Below are 19294 nucleotides of genomic sequence, written 5' to 3' on the forward strand. Positions count from 1 at the left end.
GAGAGGGAGGGGGCGGTTCTGAGCTCCAAACATCTCCGAGTGTCGGCGGGCTGCATTAGCAGACAACGGCGTCATTCTCAGGGTGGCTTTTTGAGTCATGTGGGTGAAGAATTGTTAAATTATGCAGGTGTGCAAATGCCACATGTGTTGCATTTCCAGTAGGGGTGTCGGGGATTTAAATCACTCCCTGTAAATCATTTTAAACGTGAAAAATGTGTAAATTTGTGGGAAGGTGGCCTCTGGTCTGGAGTTCCAGGCTGCTAATGCTCCAAACTTCCTTCATCCATTTGGATTTAGGCTCAACCTGTGATATAAATACATGTCAAATGGCTAGAAAGGCACATTACCATACATTTGGCCCAGGGGAGCCAAAAGAAACAACAATCTGATTTGTAGGGTCATGAAAAACTTCTATTTTCAGCAGCGCTGCGGTGGTACCGTACTTAGCCCGCAACGACAATGTCGCAGGAGTGCAAATAGATTTTTTGCCTATTAATGGAAGGCCGGGGGAGCGTGCGCTTTCAGGGGGGATCGGACCAATAAAGCTGTCGTGATGTTAACAGTCATGTTCTCCACGTTAATGGCCTCCTGTGTGGACGGCTTGTGGTCAGAAGTGACTAAAACACTTGCCGGTCTAATTTTGCATGAAGGAGGAGGTTTTCCTTCCATATTTCTGGTGCTTTCTCCTTCTTTTTCAGATATTGTTTGGATTTCCTTCCCAAATTCTGATTATGGTGAATATGTTGCTATGGTGACCTATAAGGGCAGAGAAATCATTCAGGGACCCATGGAAACTATGAAGCTCACCCGAGTGTCGACATAGCAGCGACATAGAACCCCCCCCCCCCCCCATCGCCATTCTGCTAAAGAGCTAACTGTAGCTAAAAACACAGAGAAAAGGAGAAACTATCATCTTGAGAAGAAACAAACGTCAAAGACTTTAGTTTACCTTGAATGTTTCTTTCTTATCTATTTTGAAAGGTTCAAGGGCCATAGAATCATTAAATCCCTAAAAATGGCGGGAGCCATGGAGATGAAAGCCGGGGCTTCTGGTTTTTTGTGAAAAATTGTTCTCGCTAATGTTATGAGCTGTAAGATGGGGAGGGGTCTAGTCTCTGGACCTTTATCAGAGGACCCTGATAGTCGTGTTGGCTAGCGTTAGCTAGCAACACAGCAACATTCGCTTTATTGGGACCATTTTATCCCAGGAACGGCTTTTTTTCTGTTCAGTGCTGTTACCATCCCTACCAGCTCCTGAGAGAGGCAAATCAATACCGCTCTCTTTTTTTTGTCATTATGTCACATAAGTGGCCCCACTCCCATCGTTCATGCGCTCCGCGGTTATCTACTCCATGAGTGCACGCTCATTTGCCAATCTTTTCAACATTCCGTTTTATTGGATCGGAGAGACGCCTCTGCTCATTTTCCTCACCTTTTTCTATTACTTTCGCTCTCAAGACTGATGAGACGCAGCACTTCAGAACCGTGACGATGACCACCATTGACCACCATTGACCACCATTGTCATTATGCGTAGGGTTATTACGGCTGCCAATGATCTCCCTCTCTTTCGGGCTTCTAATTATATCTCCAGGGGCGGGAGCTTAAAGATGGCGGCAGCGATCGACCTGGAGATGGACGCTCGGGACAAATCCTAGCCGTCCTACCTTGGGATGCTAAACATGACCTTTTTCTTTCTGTAAGAGAACAGAGTCCCGACCAGAGCCGACAGACGGCGTGGCCGCCACGTGAAGGCAAGCGGGCGCCAACTGAGGGGGCACTATGGCGACTGATGGAAACAGCCTCTGAGCCACCTGTCAGCAGCGATCCTCCCCCGGCAGACTGAGCAGAGACGTCTTCACTCAGCTCGCCGATTTCTTTTTCTCGCTCCCCCCCGATCCTCGGAGAGTCTTTGAGCAGTTTCTGCCGAACGGAAGATTCATTTGTGTCGTGAATTTCCATGTTCTGGTGAGCAGGGGGCACACCGGTTCCCAGGAATCGAGGAGTTCCTTGAGCTTCAGCTGCAGCTAACACTTGAGGTTAAGCCTGATTAGCCTGCCGGAAGGGCCAGTCCACAAGGACCACATCAACAGGAACTTAACAGCCACTAGGTGGCGCAGCTCGACATGCAAAGACGACCTCCTCCCTGTCATCTGTAGTGTAAAATCAGCTAACCTTAATGTTTGCCAAACAAATTCAGATCCCTAAAAAGCCAATTTGTCCATCGCCGTTTGCATTTGGAGCCCCTGAAAGAAGAAAACTGGTCCATAAATGGGAAACGCGAACAATCGCAGCATGCGCCTGAATGTCGTGCTTGTGTATGGCATCAGTTCACTGAGCTCCAGCGCTAACAGGGTCGGAGCACAAAGCGCCAGAAAGCAAATACCCAAATACCGCTCAAGTGTCCTTGAGCCAAATGTTGGAGCTCCTCTGGCTTCGCATTAATCTCCTTCCAGACCGACTCACACGACCCAAGAGTTCTCAACCGCTGAAAGGATCTTTAAGACCGCCGTTGTTTTGAGATGTCTGATGTCTTTCCTCACTCAACGTTTTATCCCCATTGTACTATTTAAAAGCCCGTTTATTCCTCTCTCTTTGTGCTCGCACCTCCTCGGATGCAGCCACGTTAGCCATTTTTTCAAGCTTAACGGGGGAGTTTCAGCAGCAAATACTCAAGATCCAATAAAAGAAGAAATAGGGCTGCCTGCTGCGGCTTACGGGGAGCGATGGGCCTGGGCTGCATCTGCAGCATTTCCACCTCGTCATGCTGCCTTGATGAGGGTCAAAAGGCGTCCGCGATGCAGTCCGTCACGGCTGATTTACTGCGGCAAACGCCGGCATGAAGCCTCGCCGTGCTTTCCCGGCAGCAGTGAGGCAGACGTCTGCGAGCCCTCCTCCAGGCTGATTTACCCCCACCGGCTTTTATTTACTACACAAACAGTCGGTAAACCTCGAGGCATCCGAGCGTCAACGTTCCCTGTTAAAATCTCCACGTGAACAACGTGAAGATGAACAGTCGGCGTCCACGTTATTGCCGTTAGCCTGGGTGAGCTCCTCAGGCGGCGCCTGACGTCGATCGGACTCAAGGAGGGGGTCGCTGGCTACTAGGCAACTGCCTTGTGAGTGCAAATTGGAAACAAAGGCGCAGATAAGATCCCTGCCTAATATCAATCAGTCTCGTAATTGTTATGCAAATGCCGGCGGAGCGCGCGTGCAGCCGACAGCGAGTTAGCATCGCCGTCAGTAAGACAAGAGTGAGACGTCAAAGCAGAAGCGTCGCGTTCAGCCAGTCAATCATCTTCAGCGGCGTGACCCTGGCGGGCGCGTGCTGGCTACCGTCGATCTGGAGGAAGAACAAAGGACGTTCCGCGTTGTTGTCTGCGAAGGTGGAGGAGGAGGACGCCGCCAGTGGATGTGATTGGGAGGCCGAGTGTGGGCACGTTTTCTTTCTTTCTCCGAAGTGACAGCCGGAACAGGGACGTGCGCCTGTCCTTCCCCCATCGTTGGCGTGCCCAGACATGGACAGGTGTCAGTCAAAGACCCTTCGGACGCCGCCGCCGGGGCTTGTTGCATTTCTATGATCCGTGCGTTTGCCCCGCTCGCGTGCACCTTTTCACGTTTCTGGGTAGTGTTAGAGGAGAATTCTCGTAAGTGCTTCCCAGCACTATTTTTATGGTGCCTTCCAGTTAGGATGACAGTAAATGGTTCTGGAGGGGAGGTTGTTAACCCTCTGTTGTTCGTTGAAACGCTCCAGGCGGCGCCCCGTTGAACATCCATGAATGGCCCTTTAGGCGCGACGCAAATGGCAGAGCCTCCAGGAGGAGAACCAAGGTGCCGAGGCAAATTAAAGGCGTAATGATCATCCGAACATTAAAGCGGCACTAACGGCTTCAGAACATCTCAGCCTCTCGGCCCTGGTGGCACACAGCTGAGGCACGAGGTCACCTTTCCCTTCAGGAAGAGGGGGGGTCATTTCAATGACGCGCCCAAGATTCTCCTAATGACTGACAGCTATGTCCCCAGATCGGAGGACCCTTTCTCCTCAGGCCTTGGGGGTCTGCTGCTGATTTATCCCCGTCTGAGTCTATCTTTAGCTGCTCAGGCTTTTATGAGGCTGTTGAAGCGAAGGTATGCCGCGGTGCTGCTCGCCAAGCTCGCCGCGCACCCTCCTACCTCTGCCGCGGCTCGTCCCTCGGGAGGGCTGGCTTGCTTTGGCAGGAGCCCCGCGGGGACCGGCATGTGCTAAAGGGATTCAGGGGTTCCCACAGGCCAGTCTGTTTTCAGACGTGTGAAACGGAGCACAGCGAGGTGGCAGTGAGGTACAGAAAAAAGCGAAAATTCTCAGGAATCGTAAATAATCTAGTAATAACTATTGCTGAGTGAATATTTAGCTTAAAAATGAAGTATTTGCTTATTTCTACAAATGTACCAAATGTGTGAAATGTTCCAAACACACAGGGAGCTATTTACAGCTTCCTGATACATCCACTTGTGAGAAGAATGCTTTTAGGTTGGGTTTGGATTTATAAATATTCTGAGAATGAGCTGTGAGAGCTCTGAAGTGTTTCACCTTGACATCAGGATACGGGAGCAGACAAAAGCTTTTACTGCCACCGAAGAGGCGCGGCGCTGACGCCTCCTCAACCATGCATGAAGTCCAGGCGACAATGGAAGAGACTGAACCCATGCGCGTCCAAATGTGATGTTGGATATCTCCGTCTGCAGGGAAGCATTATTATTGTGATGATCCCATGCTTTGATCTTTGATGATGAGAGAAAATTTTCCATTGTAACTCTTGTTGGTGTTTTTGCTAGTTTTGATCCGAATCAGTTCAACTTTATTGATGTAGCCCAGATTCTTCCAACCAAAAGAAGCAACCTTGGGAGGAAAATCACCTTTTAACAGGAAGAAACCTTGAGCGGGACCAGTCTTCCAGACGTGAAACTGCCATGAAGGGATGAGTAAGAAGGGAATAGGAACCATGATCCATTGGTAGTGGTGTGGCTCAAGGATCAGGGACCTTGATGGAGGGATTTCCTGAATACAGGACCTAGCAGGGTTAGCCTCCCCTTTATTGGGCTTAAATGATGATTGCTAATAGCTAAAATGCAGGTGTTTCTGATGGGTTGATGGGATACAGGCGTTGGGGCAGCGATGTGGGCCAGCAGAAGCGGGAGCCCTCGGAAGTCCGGGGAATAAGGTCGACATTAGGAACATAGCAAAACATCATCTTTACCCTCACAGTTTTAAGCAACCAGTGAGTTAAAACGAGCTAATTTTAGCCATAAGGCAGCTTGTACGCGAGGTTAATTTCACAGAAGAGAATTTTCAGACAAAGGAAAATCAAAGAGGCCTAACGTGTAATAAGAATATGAAAGACAATAACACAGTGAAAAGTCCCCACTGAGTTTGCGCGTTGCTAAATATGTGAACTGTGTGCACGCTGCATGATTTCCTGAGCACAGAGCCTGGCAGACAGTTTCCATCTGGTCTCCTTTACACCGAAGGAGGAACGCTCTTCCCAAACCCTAGCTTCCATTACCACATTCCATGCGAGCCCGATAGCAGCGCCCCAGATCTCCTGTGACGTGACCCATCACTCAGGTGTGTTTACTGCCTGTTCCACAAGCGTCGGGGGCTCCTCCTCGCACGGTTTACCTCTTTCTCACACATGTTTGGAGCGCCGAGGAAAAGCCATTCATCGTCTGTGGCGGGGCTCCAGCGCCAATGTGTCACAGGTGACGACCTTTTCAAACATGTTCTGCTGTTAATCCAAACAGCCCAGCGGAGAGGCCGAGATGGAGATCTAAATCGCCGGGGGGGGGGATTTCAGGAAAAGATTAAGACCCCGCCGATGTCAGCCGTTGTACACAGAAACATCCATTAGGCCTCCGAAGCCTCGTTTGTTGTTTTTCTTAGCGCGGCGGCTGCACAGCTAGCTGCGGGAGAGGGACTATTTGTTATCCCCCGGCCAAGGAGGCGATGGAGCCGCTCCACGGCTCAAACAACATGTTGCTTTAGGTGATGGCGGGGATTCATTCAAGCCGGGCAGTCCGCAGCACTCGCTTTTTAATGCTGAGCTGTGAAGGTCGACCATGAAGGACAGACAAACGGACACAGTCCCCACAGGCCTCCGGAGATAACAAAGGTGTGAAGCGTCGAGGGTCACCTCACCGGTTGGACGGCGTGAGTGCGGCGGCGCGAGGCACATCGATTCTACCCACTGGTGTTCCATTCTGGTCACGCTAGTAGGAAGGCAATCATCCTCAATTTCCCTGAAATTGTAGAAATAGCCTTTCACGTCCCCGCTGCTTCGGAGAAATCACGAGTTTTGAGCTCTCAGAGCCACGGTACACGCGCCCGAGGGCATCAACACTGTGAGTCACAGAGCACACCTGGAAGATGACGGGAATGTAGCATTCCAGCCTGTGACCCGTGAACTTCTGTTCACCTCACAGACACGTTTTTTTTCCCCGAGCTGAGTCGACTTTCACACTTCCTGTCATCTGCGGTTCACAGCTCAGTTTTTCTCCTCCTCACATTTTCCTGCGGGAGAATCTGCTGTGATAATTATTACTGGGAGTTCTTTATATATAAATGTATATAAATGTATATATATATGTGTGTGTGTGTGTATAAATGTTACACACACACACACACACTCATGTTCACCAAGCAGGAATTTGTTTACCTGGTAATCTGTGTAGTTTGTGTTTCCTGTGTTTTGAATATCATAGATTTGTCACCTTTCCATGTATCTGTGCTGTTGGGTCCTTCGAGCTGGGGGGGGGGGGTCTGTCGGCGGTTCTTCCAGAGATTCATTCTGATTTGAAGTCCTGCTGCTTTTTGTCTTCTGCAAAGATGTTCAAAGGGGCCTGGGCCAGGTCGTCCATTTTCAAAATGACATTTTTATAAATGAAGTAAACAGGCTTAAAGATGTTGGGAAAAAAGTGCGGAACGCTGCGAGTTTGCCTGCAGCTAGCTAGTTTTTGCATAGAAGGTTCTGGGTCAGGAGAGAGGTTCTTTCCTGGGTCACTTGGGTGGTAAGATTTTATGTGTACGGAAAAATAAGAGCTACATCTCACCAGCTGAGATGCTGGATGCTCTATCACAAACCTCTTCACATGCAGCTCAATTTAAGTTAAAAACAATCATTCAAAACCTGTTGCAAAAAATGCTAATTTACGCGCGCTCTCCAATCTCTGATTTTTGTCTGAGCGTTAGCGTAGGAGGGCAGGAAGGAAGCGGCATCTCTGCGTTTGTTTGCCTGATTTCCTCAGCTCTGCTCCTCTCCATCTGCAGTCTGTGGCGAGGGATCAATCAGCAGCTGTGGACAAGATATCACGTTACAACAAGAAACTACAGCGACGTGAAGTCAGCGCGGCGTGCGCTGATTCGGACCCAGATTGCCCCTGAGCTTGAGCATCCCTCCCAGACGGTGCGTCTCTCTCCTCCGCGCCGGCGCTCATCACCGCCTCCCCCGGGACGGCAGGGCCAGCTGGTGGGGGGATCACTGGGGCGGCAGCAGAGGCGCCAGGAGCACAGTCAGATGTGGTATCAAAGACACAAAGGGCCCGGGGGGAGGGGGGGGGTGTCCTCCGAGGCAGTGAGATATACAGTAGCTCTCCTCCTCTGCTGCACTTACAGTAATCCCTGGAAGCTTTCCTTACGGGATGATCATGTGTGAGAGTCCGCTGGGATTTCAGCTTTGTGAATGGTTAAGTAAATCTCTATATGTGTGTGTTACTGTTGCTCCTGATACTCCTGTGTGTGTGTGTGTGTGTTACAGGAAAACAGTGACTAATGTCTGCCCTCCTTCCTTCCGTAAGATGATCCGTCCCAGAAGGCGAAGGAGAGGGCACCGCTCCGTGGCCGGAGACACTTAGGAAACACTGCTGGAGCTCTTTGTCCACTCGCCTCAGCACTTCTGAATTCGACGGCGCCCGCGATCGGCCGTCTCCAGGCACCACCAGGTTAACTCGGCATCCATTATCCTCATCCGAAGCAGATGACCCGTGACAACGCGCGCTGGCTGCGGCGCATTATTCAGCCTGTGTAAATACAGGAAAAAAAACCCGAGTGCGACTCACCTTTTAGGCCGGCGATGCTCAAATAACCGTGACGTCATAAGTGCGCGTGTTCGCTGATAGCAGCCATTGATTGTGCTGCTTTCACGAAGATCAAACTCATCCCAATGCGAAGTGATTGATCCGATCTTTTTCGCAGGAGGCCCTTTTCTTGAGGACGATCCCACCGGCGCTGCTGAGAGCAGCCATATTCTTTGTGGACGTGGCCGCGGGGTCGCTGAAGGTGGCACTCAATTTACTGCCGTCACAATGGACGTGGCGTCTGCCGCATACATAATTCAGCAATCACTGTATTCCACATTGATAACAGCACGACGCCGGCACTCACCTTGCCTTTGATTCCATTCAAAGATGGGGAGTGATTGCACACTCACACAGCAAAGAGGAAAAGAAAGGTGGAGCAACGTGCATCACAATGGGAAGCCCTGAATATGGGTTAAACTGGTTAGCACAAATGTGACGGCTAGCTACATTCACCTCTGTTGCATTTAAGGACCCACAGATTATATAAAAAACAAGTGAAACAGAAAATGTCAAACAAGGCTTAATAAAACTCACAGCCGTGTTCTGTAGCAACAAGCATTCATCTTTAGTGAGGGGAGGGAAAAAGCAGACATGCAGGAGACACGGGCGAGTTATGTTGCAGTACACCAGCAGAACTAAACTCTACACACTCTATTTTTAACCCTGAATTTTAATGAAACACCCCCCTTGTGCCCATGAGCTCCCTTTTCCTCTTCCCCCTTCACTGAATCCATTGGGTTGAAACAGATTTAGCTGGTGGAATGACAAATGATGCATATAAATGACTAATATTGCAGGCCTGATCTATTACAGAACTCTCTCCGGCTCACACGGAAGTGATTAAAATCACTGCAGAAGCGGGCAAATGCTGCGGTTTGATGGGTTAAAACCTCACACCGGTCCACTTTATCTAACTTTAGATGGACGTAACTTAATAATCCACAGCAATAGTCTGGTTTATGTTGGCTGACTTCAGTCCAAAAATACGCGTAGAGTATAAACAAATGCACAAAAGGCGCAACTAAGGCAGCAGAATCTCAGCACAAAGGTGCGTTTTATACCTTTTGTAATGTGTGCTTACTCCACTGAATGGCTCCACTGTCCAGTGAACTCTGGGCCAATGCGGGACAATAGTTTTTTTTATTTTTTTTGCAAAAGGCTGCAGGTCGTGAAGGTGATGTGGGTGTTAAACATGCGCCCAGCGCGCATTGCGCACGCATAGTAAACAAATATTTGACAGCGGCAGCAGCGTTGGGCTGCCTCTGTGGTGCGTTCGCAGTGTTGCAGGAGTTTTGTCAGCTCTTAAGTGTCCGCTTTGACGGCCTCTCTGCGTCCGCGGAGAGAAGGAGCCGCTGTAATTAGTTTCTCAATGAAGGATCATCAGCAGCTCCCCGGAGGCTCGGAGGACTGAAGCGTGGCGCTGCTTCATCAGGCGTTCAGCTGGCTCACTCCAGAGCTCCGCTGGTTTCTCCCGAACCAAACAAGTGGGCAGCAACGGAGCATCATCGTTCCAAGCGTCTAGAGATTTGTTTCACGACCCCCGCGAGTGCCGGGAGTTGACCGGGGTTGGGTTGGGTTTTTATCCCGGCGCACGACGCGGAATAATCGGGAAAAGTTTAACGCCGAATTCGACATGAGCGACCTGGACGAAGACTTCACCAAGATCCTGCTGCTTAAAGAGGAGAGGATACGAGACTTGGAGAGGCGTCTGGCGGACAGGGAGGACGAGATCCAGGAACTGAAGAGAAAATTGCACAAATGTCAGTCTGTTCTGCCCAGCGCGCAACTTATCGGACCGAGGACCCGCAGGGCGCAGGGCATCTCCGCGGAGCCGCAGACGCACCAGGACCTGTCGCGGCAAACCTTTCGGAAATATGCCAAGTCCGACTGGTAAGACTCTTTCGGAGGGCGTCGGCACGTCGATGCCCTCGTTTCAGATCTGTGCGCCCTGTTTGTTCGTGTTGTGTTTGAAGCCGCTCCGTAAACATGGGATTTACAACGATTATACATGTGTTGATGGCAACTTTAAGACGCACAGTTCGCCGATCACTGTTCCAACGTCTGTTTTCGGTCCTTTACCTCGCCCCCCTTCGCCCGCCCCACTGTTTTTTCTTTAATGGGAGATGGAGACGTTTGCCCATGAATGGGCGAGCACTTTAATTCTTGGGGCCGATGACGCAGCTTCAAGGCGAGCTTCTGAAAGGGCTCCTAATTGATCAGATCCATCATGGTAGTCCCACAGGAGACAGACAGGAGGAAGTGCGATGCATTATTGGCTTTTAGTAGCTGGACGCTGAGGACCCGAAGTGCATGTCTGAGGATATTTAATACTCCATTAGAAAAGGCTTTGTTTGACCATATGCTTCCTTCATCACCTCTAGCTGCTCCTTTTAGCGTTTTGCCTTTATTTGGTGAATTTCATGTTGGGCCTCCTTTGTTTTCCAATTCAGCTTCCTTCTCCAGCCACAAAGTTAGGAGCCAGATCATATTTGCTAAACACCATCAGGCTGTGCTGCCGCTTGTTCCGACGTCACATCACGACACATCACACATAGTGGTCTCAGTTGATGCAGGAGTTGCTGGAGGTTAATTGTATTAAGGAGGCTAGACTTTTTGCAATCTCAATTTGCATTAATAAAGCGCACACAGTGGACGGATTAGTCTTTACCTTCACTCCGGCTCCCCTGCGCAGACGCTAAAGCACACAGAGTTCTGAAGAGAGAAAAACCATCCCCCAGGCTACCTGAGAGTGAAGCACAGAGGTTAATATCAACTAAGATAACAATTAATTAGGAGAAAAAGAATGATTCCTGTGGAAAGGTTAATTGTCTGTCAGTAGCAGAGATACAAAAAGAAAGGGGGGGGGGGGGGGGGGTGTTTGTGGACACTTGGTCAGTGCGGCGCCCATAAATGTAAAGATGGACGACGTCTCTTCCTGCAAAGTCAATGAACTCTCGGATACGGACAATCTTGTCATTTGCACCTTTAGTCTGTGCAGGAGGAGTCCAGATCTGGAGCAGAACAAAGCTGTTCATCATGATCTACGCAGCCGCCAGCCTGTAAAAGGCGGGGGGGCCTTGAGACGGTCACCGCAGGGTAATCAGGACACCCTGGCCTCGTTCTGGGGGAACTTTTATCATTATTCACTGTAATTATGGGTGAAAATTGGCCCCCCGGCCTCTGGCACACAGAGGAGAGCCTCTGCTTGCAGTGTGGGGGTCAGAGACACTGTGACCCCCCTCCCATCATTAGAATCAGAACATGGCACCAGCCTCCAGGCTGTACTGCTCAGATTACTACAGCAGCGAGCAGCTGATCCTGTTTCTATTGATCTACATAGGAAAGGGGACGAGCTGGAAAGCCAGCAAGGTGAAATTTAAAGCGCGGAGGTTCTTTGAAGGACAGCAGGAGAGAGGGGGTGTGGATGTAACGCTGGACCTGACAGAGCCTAAATAAACAGCACATGACGAGGGAGTTTTCCACAGGTCAGGGTCGCGCTTTTCCGGAGAGTTCTGATGGGGCGCGGGACAAAGAACTAATGTTTGAATGGTCATTTTACTGACACCTGCAGACATGAACAGACATTTCCACCTGCAGGTGCGCTCTTGTGGTAGAATTTTAACTGTTTCTGGTGTCTGAAAAGCTCAACATTATTTATTAATTTAAATGCAGATTTCCGGCTTTTACACAAACACGCCACAAGAGGGCAGCTGTGATCTTTTATTACTCCAGTTGTCTGCTTTATGGACACACACACACACACACACACACACACACACACACACACACCACACACACACACACACACACACACACACACACACACACACACGTCCAAAGGAATTGCGGGTCCTTTTCCCATTAGAATTCTTCACGTTCTTCTTGTCCAGAGCTTTCGGGGCAAAAATGCGTCGCACTGAGCTTCAAACGACCCACAAAATGAAATCTAGACACACGGACACCAGAATGATCACAAACATGATGCCCAACATGTAAAGCAACGCTTGCTTGACAAACGTGCAGGATCCTTTGCCCCCAGCACTGGCTCCACTTTCTAATCTCTATATGATGTCATCTGCATCGTACTTATTTCCATTATTAAATTCTCTTAAAGGACAGCATTAAGTTAAAGCGTCGCTTTTGGTTTGGTTGGGATTTTATTATTTATCAGGGAGTTGTGACGGAGGGACGCTGACACGCTTCCTCCAGCAGTGGCGTCCACACCACATTATTCATGTCAGACGTGCGCGCCTCTCTCTCCGGTGACAGGCTGCACTGTGCCACAGATTCCTGTAGGCGCCCTTCTCGCCATGCGCTCTCTCTGGGTCGAGGAGCCTGACGCATCCGGGGAGGACGGTCCTCCGTTGTCACAGCGCTGGGGGAGGGAGGCGGTGACGGAGAGAGAAAGAGCGTGATAGAGAGAGCAAACTTTGCGTGTCTGTGGTTGAGGCGCGCTCACCTTGGCAATCGCATCCGACGTCCGCCTGAATTTCCAACATCCGCAGGCGAGAGGGATCCTCAGGGAAAGAGGAGGGGGCCGGAGCCTCTGAAGACGTCCATGCCTGATAAAGTTTGTGAGCGGTGTAGTAGAGGAGAGTGGATTGATCCCAAACTGGGCGCCTCTCATTAAACTTACCGGGAAGTCGCTCTTCGCTGCTGACAATGGGCACCTTGCGCGACCTCCAGTACGCGCTCCAGGAGAAGATTGAGGAGCTGCGCCAGAGGGACGCGCTGATCGACGAACTGGAACTGGAGCTAGACCAGAAGGACGAGCTCATCCAGAGACTGCAAAACGAGCTGGACAAATACCGCTCCGTCATCAAACCCGCAACCCAACAGGTCCACAAGCAGACGGAGCTGCAGGAGCAGCAGAGGACGAAGAGACAGGCAATCTCGGCTGAGCCTACTGCCTTTGACATCCAGGATCTCAGCCATGTCACCCTACCTTTCTACCCCAAGAGTCCACAGTAGGTGTCCAGATCAATAATCCACTTCGAGACGGGTAACATTCAGCTGTTTTGTCGTGACTAATTCCGCGTTGGTCACCGCTGCAGCGTCAGTTCTGTCACCTTTGTCGCCTCTCAGATTCCAGTATGTGTTGCGCAGTAGTAGCACCTGTAGCGCGCGCGCACCCACCCACTGAAACGCACGCACGCACACGCACACACACAGGACTGAAATTGATGTTATCCTCACTGTCAGTCTTTCGACAAGATTATCAGCAGCCTCGGTGACACAAGCCTGTCACTAATCCTGGCGACAGAATTACCAGGGAAAATTAAATAGTTCCTTCACAAAACGGAGGATCGGACCCGTCAGAGGCAGGCTGGAAGTTCTCCGCTCCACATTGCGTCTGCTCGGGCTGGTATCAGAACAGGGAACCCCGGCTGAAACGATCCACTGTAAAATATTGTGCAGCGCGAAAGGTCGCTCTCGTCTGACCCGGATGTCACTGTTGCACTGATAGCAACCACAGCTCAGAGAATTCCAGGTGAGATGAGGGAGAACCGGGACTTATTGGTCCGTGCAGGGAGAAAGAACTCTCCTATACTGTCTGTAGGTGGGAAAAATGCAGAAATGTTTGTTTTCTGGTGCGTTACCTGCCTGTAAATTTAACCTGGACGCTGGCCTGACTGACAGAAGAGCACACGTCTCCATCCTGATGCCTCCATTTAGAGATTTCATAAAGAGACCCAGACTGGAGACAGGAAAACAATCCAAAAGTGGCCTCACAGTTTTGAGTTGAATTGATTTTATTTTTGGAGCTTCATCAAAGTATAAAAACGGTTATCCTTCAGCTTGAAGGCACTTCTGGATTTAAACCTGTAAGTGTTGAGGTGACAACGGGTCCAAAGGCTTTCTGATCGTTCTCGGGTCGAAATAACGGGACTTTACAGTCTGACTGTGGAGGTTTATACAAAAAAAACCCATCCTAACTCAGCTGGATCATCCCTTTAGTGGCTCTGTTGCTTCCAATCTCTGTTGTCTTTTTTTGTTTATATTTCATTCTCATCCGCTTTATCCTCTTCAGGACCCTAACACATACTCCCCGTCCGTTGGCCTCTTATTTCCGTTAGCCTGTCCCACTTTTCTGCCACCCCTCTCCCCTTCTTTTCCTTCTAAAAGAGCATATTTTCTCCTTTTAAGGAAGGCCGAACTCACTCGGTCCCAAACTTTACCAGTGGATGAAGGCAAATACATCATCCTCACAAAGGAGCGGCAGACAGATGTTTTCACAAGGGTCTGCTCAGTGGACGTTGCTCAGCGTTTGTCCTCAAGAGGCTCTAGCTGGGGGGGTCTGATTGGCGTGGAAGAGGCCCAAAACATGGGGTCCAGTCAGATTTCCTGTTTGTTTAATGAGCCGGAGCTCTGGGACCCTGCGACAGTTTAAAATATCGTTACTAAAATCGCAAAATCTATTCACGCCTCTAATGAGAGCTGAGATCTTCCTTCTCACTCTGCAGAACGTAGCAGCTTTCCAGCAACATCTCAAGGAGGATTGTGGGAATGGAAAATTGGGCAGCACTTGTCCTATTCAGAGCATTAAGTTTTCTGATTTTCAGAGGAAGACCCAGAATGTCGTAGCGGCACCGTTCCAATTATCCTGGCGATAAACGGTTCAGCTTGGTCGCGAAACCTGAGGCTCATTTGTGACATCTGTCTTTTTTTGTATTCCCCAAAGAGATAAAGGGGAACTTTGGAGATCGTGCACAGGAAATGGCCCATCTTCAAGTTCTCAGCAGGGCCAAGATGCTTCAGTCAGAGCCACGCGTATCAAGTGGCCTTTCAGAGGAGAAAATTCATCCAGAAATACTATAAGAGATGCCCCACAGGGGTCCATCCCTCTATTTAAGGGAGCAGTTTTTGATTTCCAATAGTAATTTGGCGCCATAAGTATCAGGACCATCAGAGTCCAAGGCCAGCTGTGTGCAGATACTTGTGCAGCTCAAGGAAAATGTTCTGAGAGCCCATCTGTGGTGTTTTAGTGGGCCGTAGAGGAACACAGCTAAACAGGTTCAGCGCCCCGGGACACAGCGGAAAGGCATTTATATGACCGTTTCAAAACACAGAATTCCAGGGAGTGCTGGTGTTCCGTTGATGACAGATGTTGGAGGTTTGATGGTGAAGCTGTGTGTGTGTGGCGGTTCTGAGCTCCTCAGGTGATCTGTCTCATGAAAAGGGCACCCCGCACAAAGAGACGTCCTGTTGACAGGACGCAGATCTGGAGAGGTCTATTTTCTTAAATGGGCTATTTGAGCTTCAGGGGGTTCCTTGTTGAATTAACCTTGATACATATTATTAACCTCATTCATCCAGCTGCTGCAGTCAAAACCAGACGCATAGGACTCCGACTCCGCCCGCTGATGGCCCGCGTCAGTGGCTCACTGTTAGAAATCAGGTCAGATCTTTTCCCGTCTCCTGAAGCTTCCCTCTGAGAGAAACAACATGGCCGACGCTTGCTTGGAGGAGTCTCTGCTTCACCTGTTGGCTCAAAACTTTTCCAATGACGCTACATTAGCATGTGTTCGCTAGATTGGGATTAAACTCGTTACTTGTCTTAATGTGTAGCAAAAAGGCAACATTTTCAGGGAATCCTGTCCAGGATGTATTCCTGCTTCTTATCCAGGGCATGCAGGGCATTCAATGAAAGAAATGCTAATTTCCTTTCATCCTGTCCTGCAGGTCCAAGGATCTGATCAAGGAGGCCATCTTGGACAACGACTTCATGAAGAACCTGGAGCTGTCCCAGATCCAAGAGATTGTGGACTGCATGTATCCTGTGGAGTATGGAAAAGACAGCTGCATCATCAAGGAAGGCGACGTGGGCTCGCTGGTCTACGTCATGGAAGGTAGAACACACTCACAAACACACCCCTATCAAGCACCAAGAGAGGAAGCAGTCAGGGAAAGAAAACAAAAGCAGAACTTCAGCGAAAACACGAAGTGGATGGCAACAAACAGCATTATTAAAGGGGCTTCTGAGGGGCAACGAAAGAAAAGTCCCAAGTGCAGCACTTGGTGATCTCCATCCCCGCCATGCGCACCGCCTCCTTTATTTTCCATCCTCTCAGAGCGATCATGGTTCAGCGTGTGGTCCTGTTTTCTTTCTTTCTTTCTTTATTTTAAAAAAAAAACATTGTTGCCGTGGCGCTGGGCGTGCAGCAGCACGACGCCGTTCACAGTGGCGCTGATGGGATTTGTGTAAAGGGCACTTGTGCTCTATGATTTGAGATGCAATATTGTCCTAGAATGCTCGGAGAGTCATTAGGTCTGAAAGTAGATTTGACCCCAGGGAGACCTGCCTCAGTTGCTCATCATAGGGTATAATCTCTCTCAGCGGAGGCCTCTGACGTTGGTCGCTAATGAAGACGAACATATAGAAATACAGATGCCAGTACGCTCCCGCAAAGCCATCATAACCTCCAACATTGGTGGATTTTTTTCAAGGTGTATAGAAGAAAGAAGGTCACATTTATGAGGTGACTTAAATGTGACTGAGACAGGAAGCAGATCTTCTCCGTGTTCATTCCTGAAGCACTTTATGGGATGACTCACTCACCATACAGGAAATTCCGTATCAATTAACGCACCGGTAGTGTTTCAATTATGTCATCTATAAGCCCGTTTGTCGGGGACCGTGCTGTGCCTGTCTGTGTTTGTATTGATGGCGCCTCAGCGGATGGTTTCACACCAAAATACGTGTTCATTGGCAAAGAAATCTGCTGATTTATGAGTTATGTTAGATTATAATAGACGTGGGTATAAATACGTTGTTGCTACCACTTGCAGCATCTGCCTGGCAACAATATCTCTATAGAAACTATTAATAAATGATCAACACTGGGCCTTCAAAAGAAATCAGTGCAACCCTTTTCAAATGCTGAGAGCAGAGTGAGGCTTTGCAAAGTGATTAAACACAAGATGCATGAGATAAATATCGGTTTTCCCTGTTGAAAGAATGGAAAAATGAAATGACGAATATTTGCATTTATCAGACGTCGCAGCAGAGCTCGAAGCCCCGACTAGCACGTGCTCGGTGTTGAGATGGTGCTTCTCTTTCTTGTGCTTGAAGCCATTGAGGAAGCTCTTCCTCTTGATTCTTTTCGTATCGCTCTGCTTACCTCCCCTCCCTCAACGCGCCGCTGCACTTTGGCTAAAACGTTAGCACGGCACGTTGCACATGCCTTTCTTGGGTAGTGGGTTGTTTGACAGCTCGCATATGTATTAGAAACTTTCATCGGACTGACGGGGGAGGAGGGAATGGTGTCACAACCACTAAATCAGTCCAAACAACAAATCTGGCAGACGTCTCTTCTAATCTTTGCCTTGTTTTAGACGTAAAACCTCCTTTTACGACAAACTCCTGTGAATTCTGTCAAGACTCTTACGGCATGTTTGTCTTAATGCTCGTGTCACAAATAAAAGGAGCTGCCGCTTTACTGGTTTTAAGTACACAAGGGTAAAAAGAGAACTGCGACACTGATTCCTTTCACGTGGCTCCAAACGCTGTAAGAAGTCGACTGTGCGAGAGGTGACTCGTCGCAGGGCACGAACAAGTGTCGCGCTGACATGATGAATAGGCCCTTCCTCATGCGTAGCAAAAAGAGCCGCGCAAATGATACCAATCTGTAAGAGAAATAATTGTTAAGGGGCTTTGTGATTTCCCTCCTGACAGTGATGGAGGAAACGGCGGCGGTGTAATTGGAAAAAAGGGGCTTCAGTTGAGCAGCGGTCAGATGTCACTAAAATCAAATGTATGGTTAATTATTACCCACGGCAACGGTCTTCATTAATGGCTTAACATACTTTTCTAAAGATTTTTGATCTTTCTTTCTCTTCCTCATTCTCTTCTTCTCTGCTTTTGTTCTCAATAGTGTCCCTTTGTTGCGGCTAACTGTGTTAGCACATGGAACAAGTGCCTTGCTCCATATGTCTAACGTTTCCTCTGACTTCACAGACAGGATGGCTGCTGGTTCGACACCACCACGAATGCATCACGTATATGATGTGCCTTCATGGTTGATGCCGTGAGCGCTCAGCAGTCACTTCTCATTGAGCCTTTGCATGCTAATCCTTAACGCTTTGTTGGTGGGGTTGACATTGGTTCGTTACGCCTGCCTGCGGCCGTACGAGGCGCAATTAAATGACAGCATCAAGGCAATGTGCCCCTAGATCCACTATAATATCTAATTTTACTGCTCCTAATTTCCCCCGATCAGACTTGCTGATATCGGAGGATATTTGAAATGATTTTTTTTTTTTTTGCTGGAGATGCGCCTGATTATTAACAAAATCTGACTAATCAGAACACTTCCTGGCGCCGACCCGGAGCCATGACGAGGCTGCCTGCCTGGCCGTCGCTCCTCTAATGAATGTTTGGGTTTTTTTCTTTTAGTTGTACTCGCTGGAGCTGTAATCGACGCCAGCCCTCCTGAAAATATACTGATTCCAAATGAGACAAAAAATCTCCCGTTTCCATGGAGACGATAGGGAAAATTTGTATTGGCTCATCCCGTAGACCCGCACAGGTGGTGGATGATGATAATAACTTGCATAATCACATTCAATTACCATCAAGTACCTCTCTAAAGTAAACCATTTCCTCCAAAGACGTTGTTAAATATCGTCTCATGTGCACGTGTCCTACCTGTTTACGAGGAGAAGTCTTGTCAAATAGCCTAATCCTTAACTTCAGAGTAGAGATTAAATGATCTAATTAAGTGGCATTAACACTCCGATTAGTAAACAGCCACACAGATACACAATCAATTTTGCCTAATTTGCAGGAAAAGGTGATTAGTTTGTAAGTCAGCAGGAGAAATTAAAACAAACTTTATCTCTTCAGGGCAGACGTGTCGACGCAGACAACAGGGTCAGAATAATAAAATGAGAGGAGCTGAATCATTTGATGCACGAGGAAATATTTGTTAACGATTATGTATTGATTAATGATCCAAACTCCAGTCGACTTGGCTCTTCCAGAAACACCAATAACAAGAGAATTGATTTCATTTTTCTAACCCCCCCCCACAACAATGTGGAATGGGCCAAGGTGGACCCATTAAATGTTGGTATACAGAAGTTTAATATGCTTTGGGGTTTTACAATGTTGTGTTGTGTTCATGCGTCATAAACGTATGTTTTTGGGTTGATACTTTAATAGTTTATTTTCCTATTGTGT

General features: G+C 48.7%; 1 protein-coding gene and 1 long non-coding RNA gene across 3 annotated transcripts in view; one reads left to right on the forward strand and one right to left on the reverse strand.

The window, feature by feature from the left end:
- Positions 1 to 9369: 9369 nt before the first annotated feature.
- The window catches only part of LOC130533853 (cGMP-dependent protein kinase 1), a 56420-nt gene continuing 46495 nt past the window's right edge, over positions 9370 to 19294 (forward strand). The window contains exons 1-2 of one of the 2 annotated variants that reach the window (XM_057047576.1): positions 9370 to 10002; positions 15796 to 15962. In XM_057047576.1, the coding sequence (XP_056903556.1) occupies positions 9746 to 10002; positions 15796 to 15962 (424 nt within the window). In that variant the 5' untranslated portion in view covers positions 9370 to 9745. Of the gene's footprint in view, positions 10003 to 12774; positions 13080 to 15795; positions 15963 to 19294 lie in introns of those variants that run through there. The other variant, XM_057047575.1, reaches the window with a different exon arrangement.
- Positions 12251 to 12712, reverse strand: LOC130533856 (uncharacterized). The gene is made up of 2 exons (XR_008952685.1): positions 12572 to 12712; positions 12251 to 12487 (listed from the first exon to the last, which is right to left on the reverse strand). It is a non-coding gene; the product is annotated as an uncharacterized LOC130533856 (long non-coding RNA).

Source organism: Takifugu flavidus, chromosome 11 (genome assembly GCF_003711565.1).
Source record: "Takifugu flavidus isolate HTHZ2018 chromosome 11, ASM371156v2, whole genome shotgun sequence".
Lineage (NCBI taxonomy): Eukaryota > Metazoa > Chordata > Actinopteri > Tetraodontiformes > Tetraodontidae > Takifugu > Takifugu flavidus.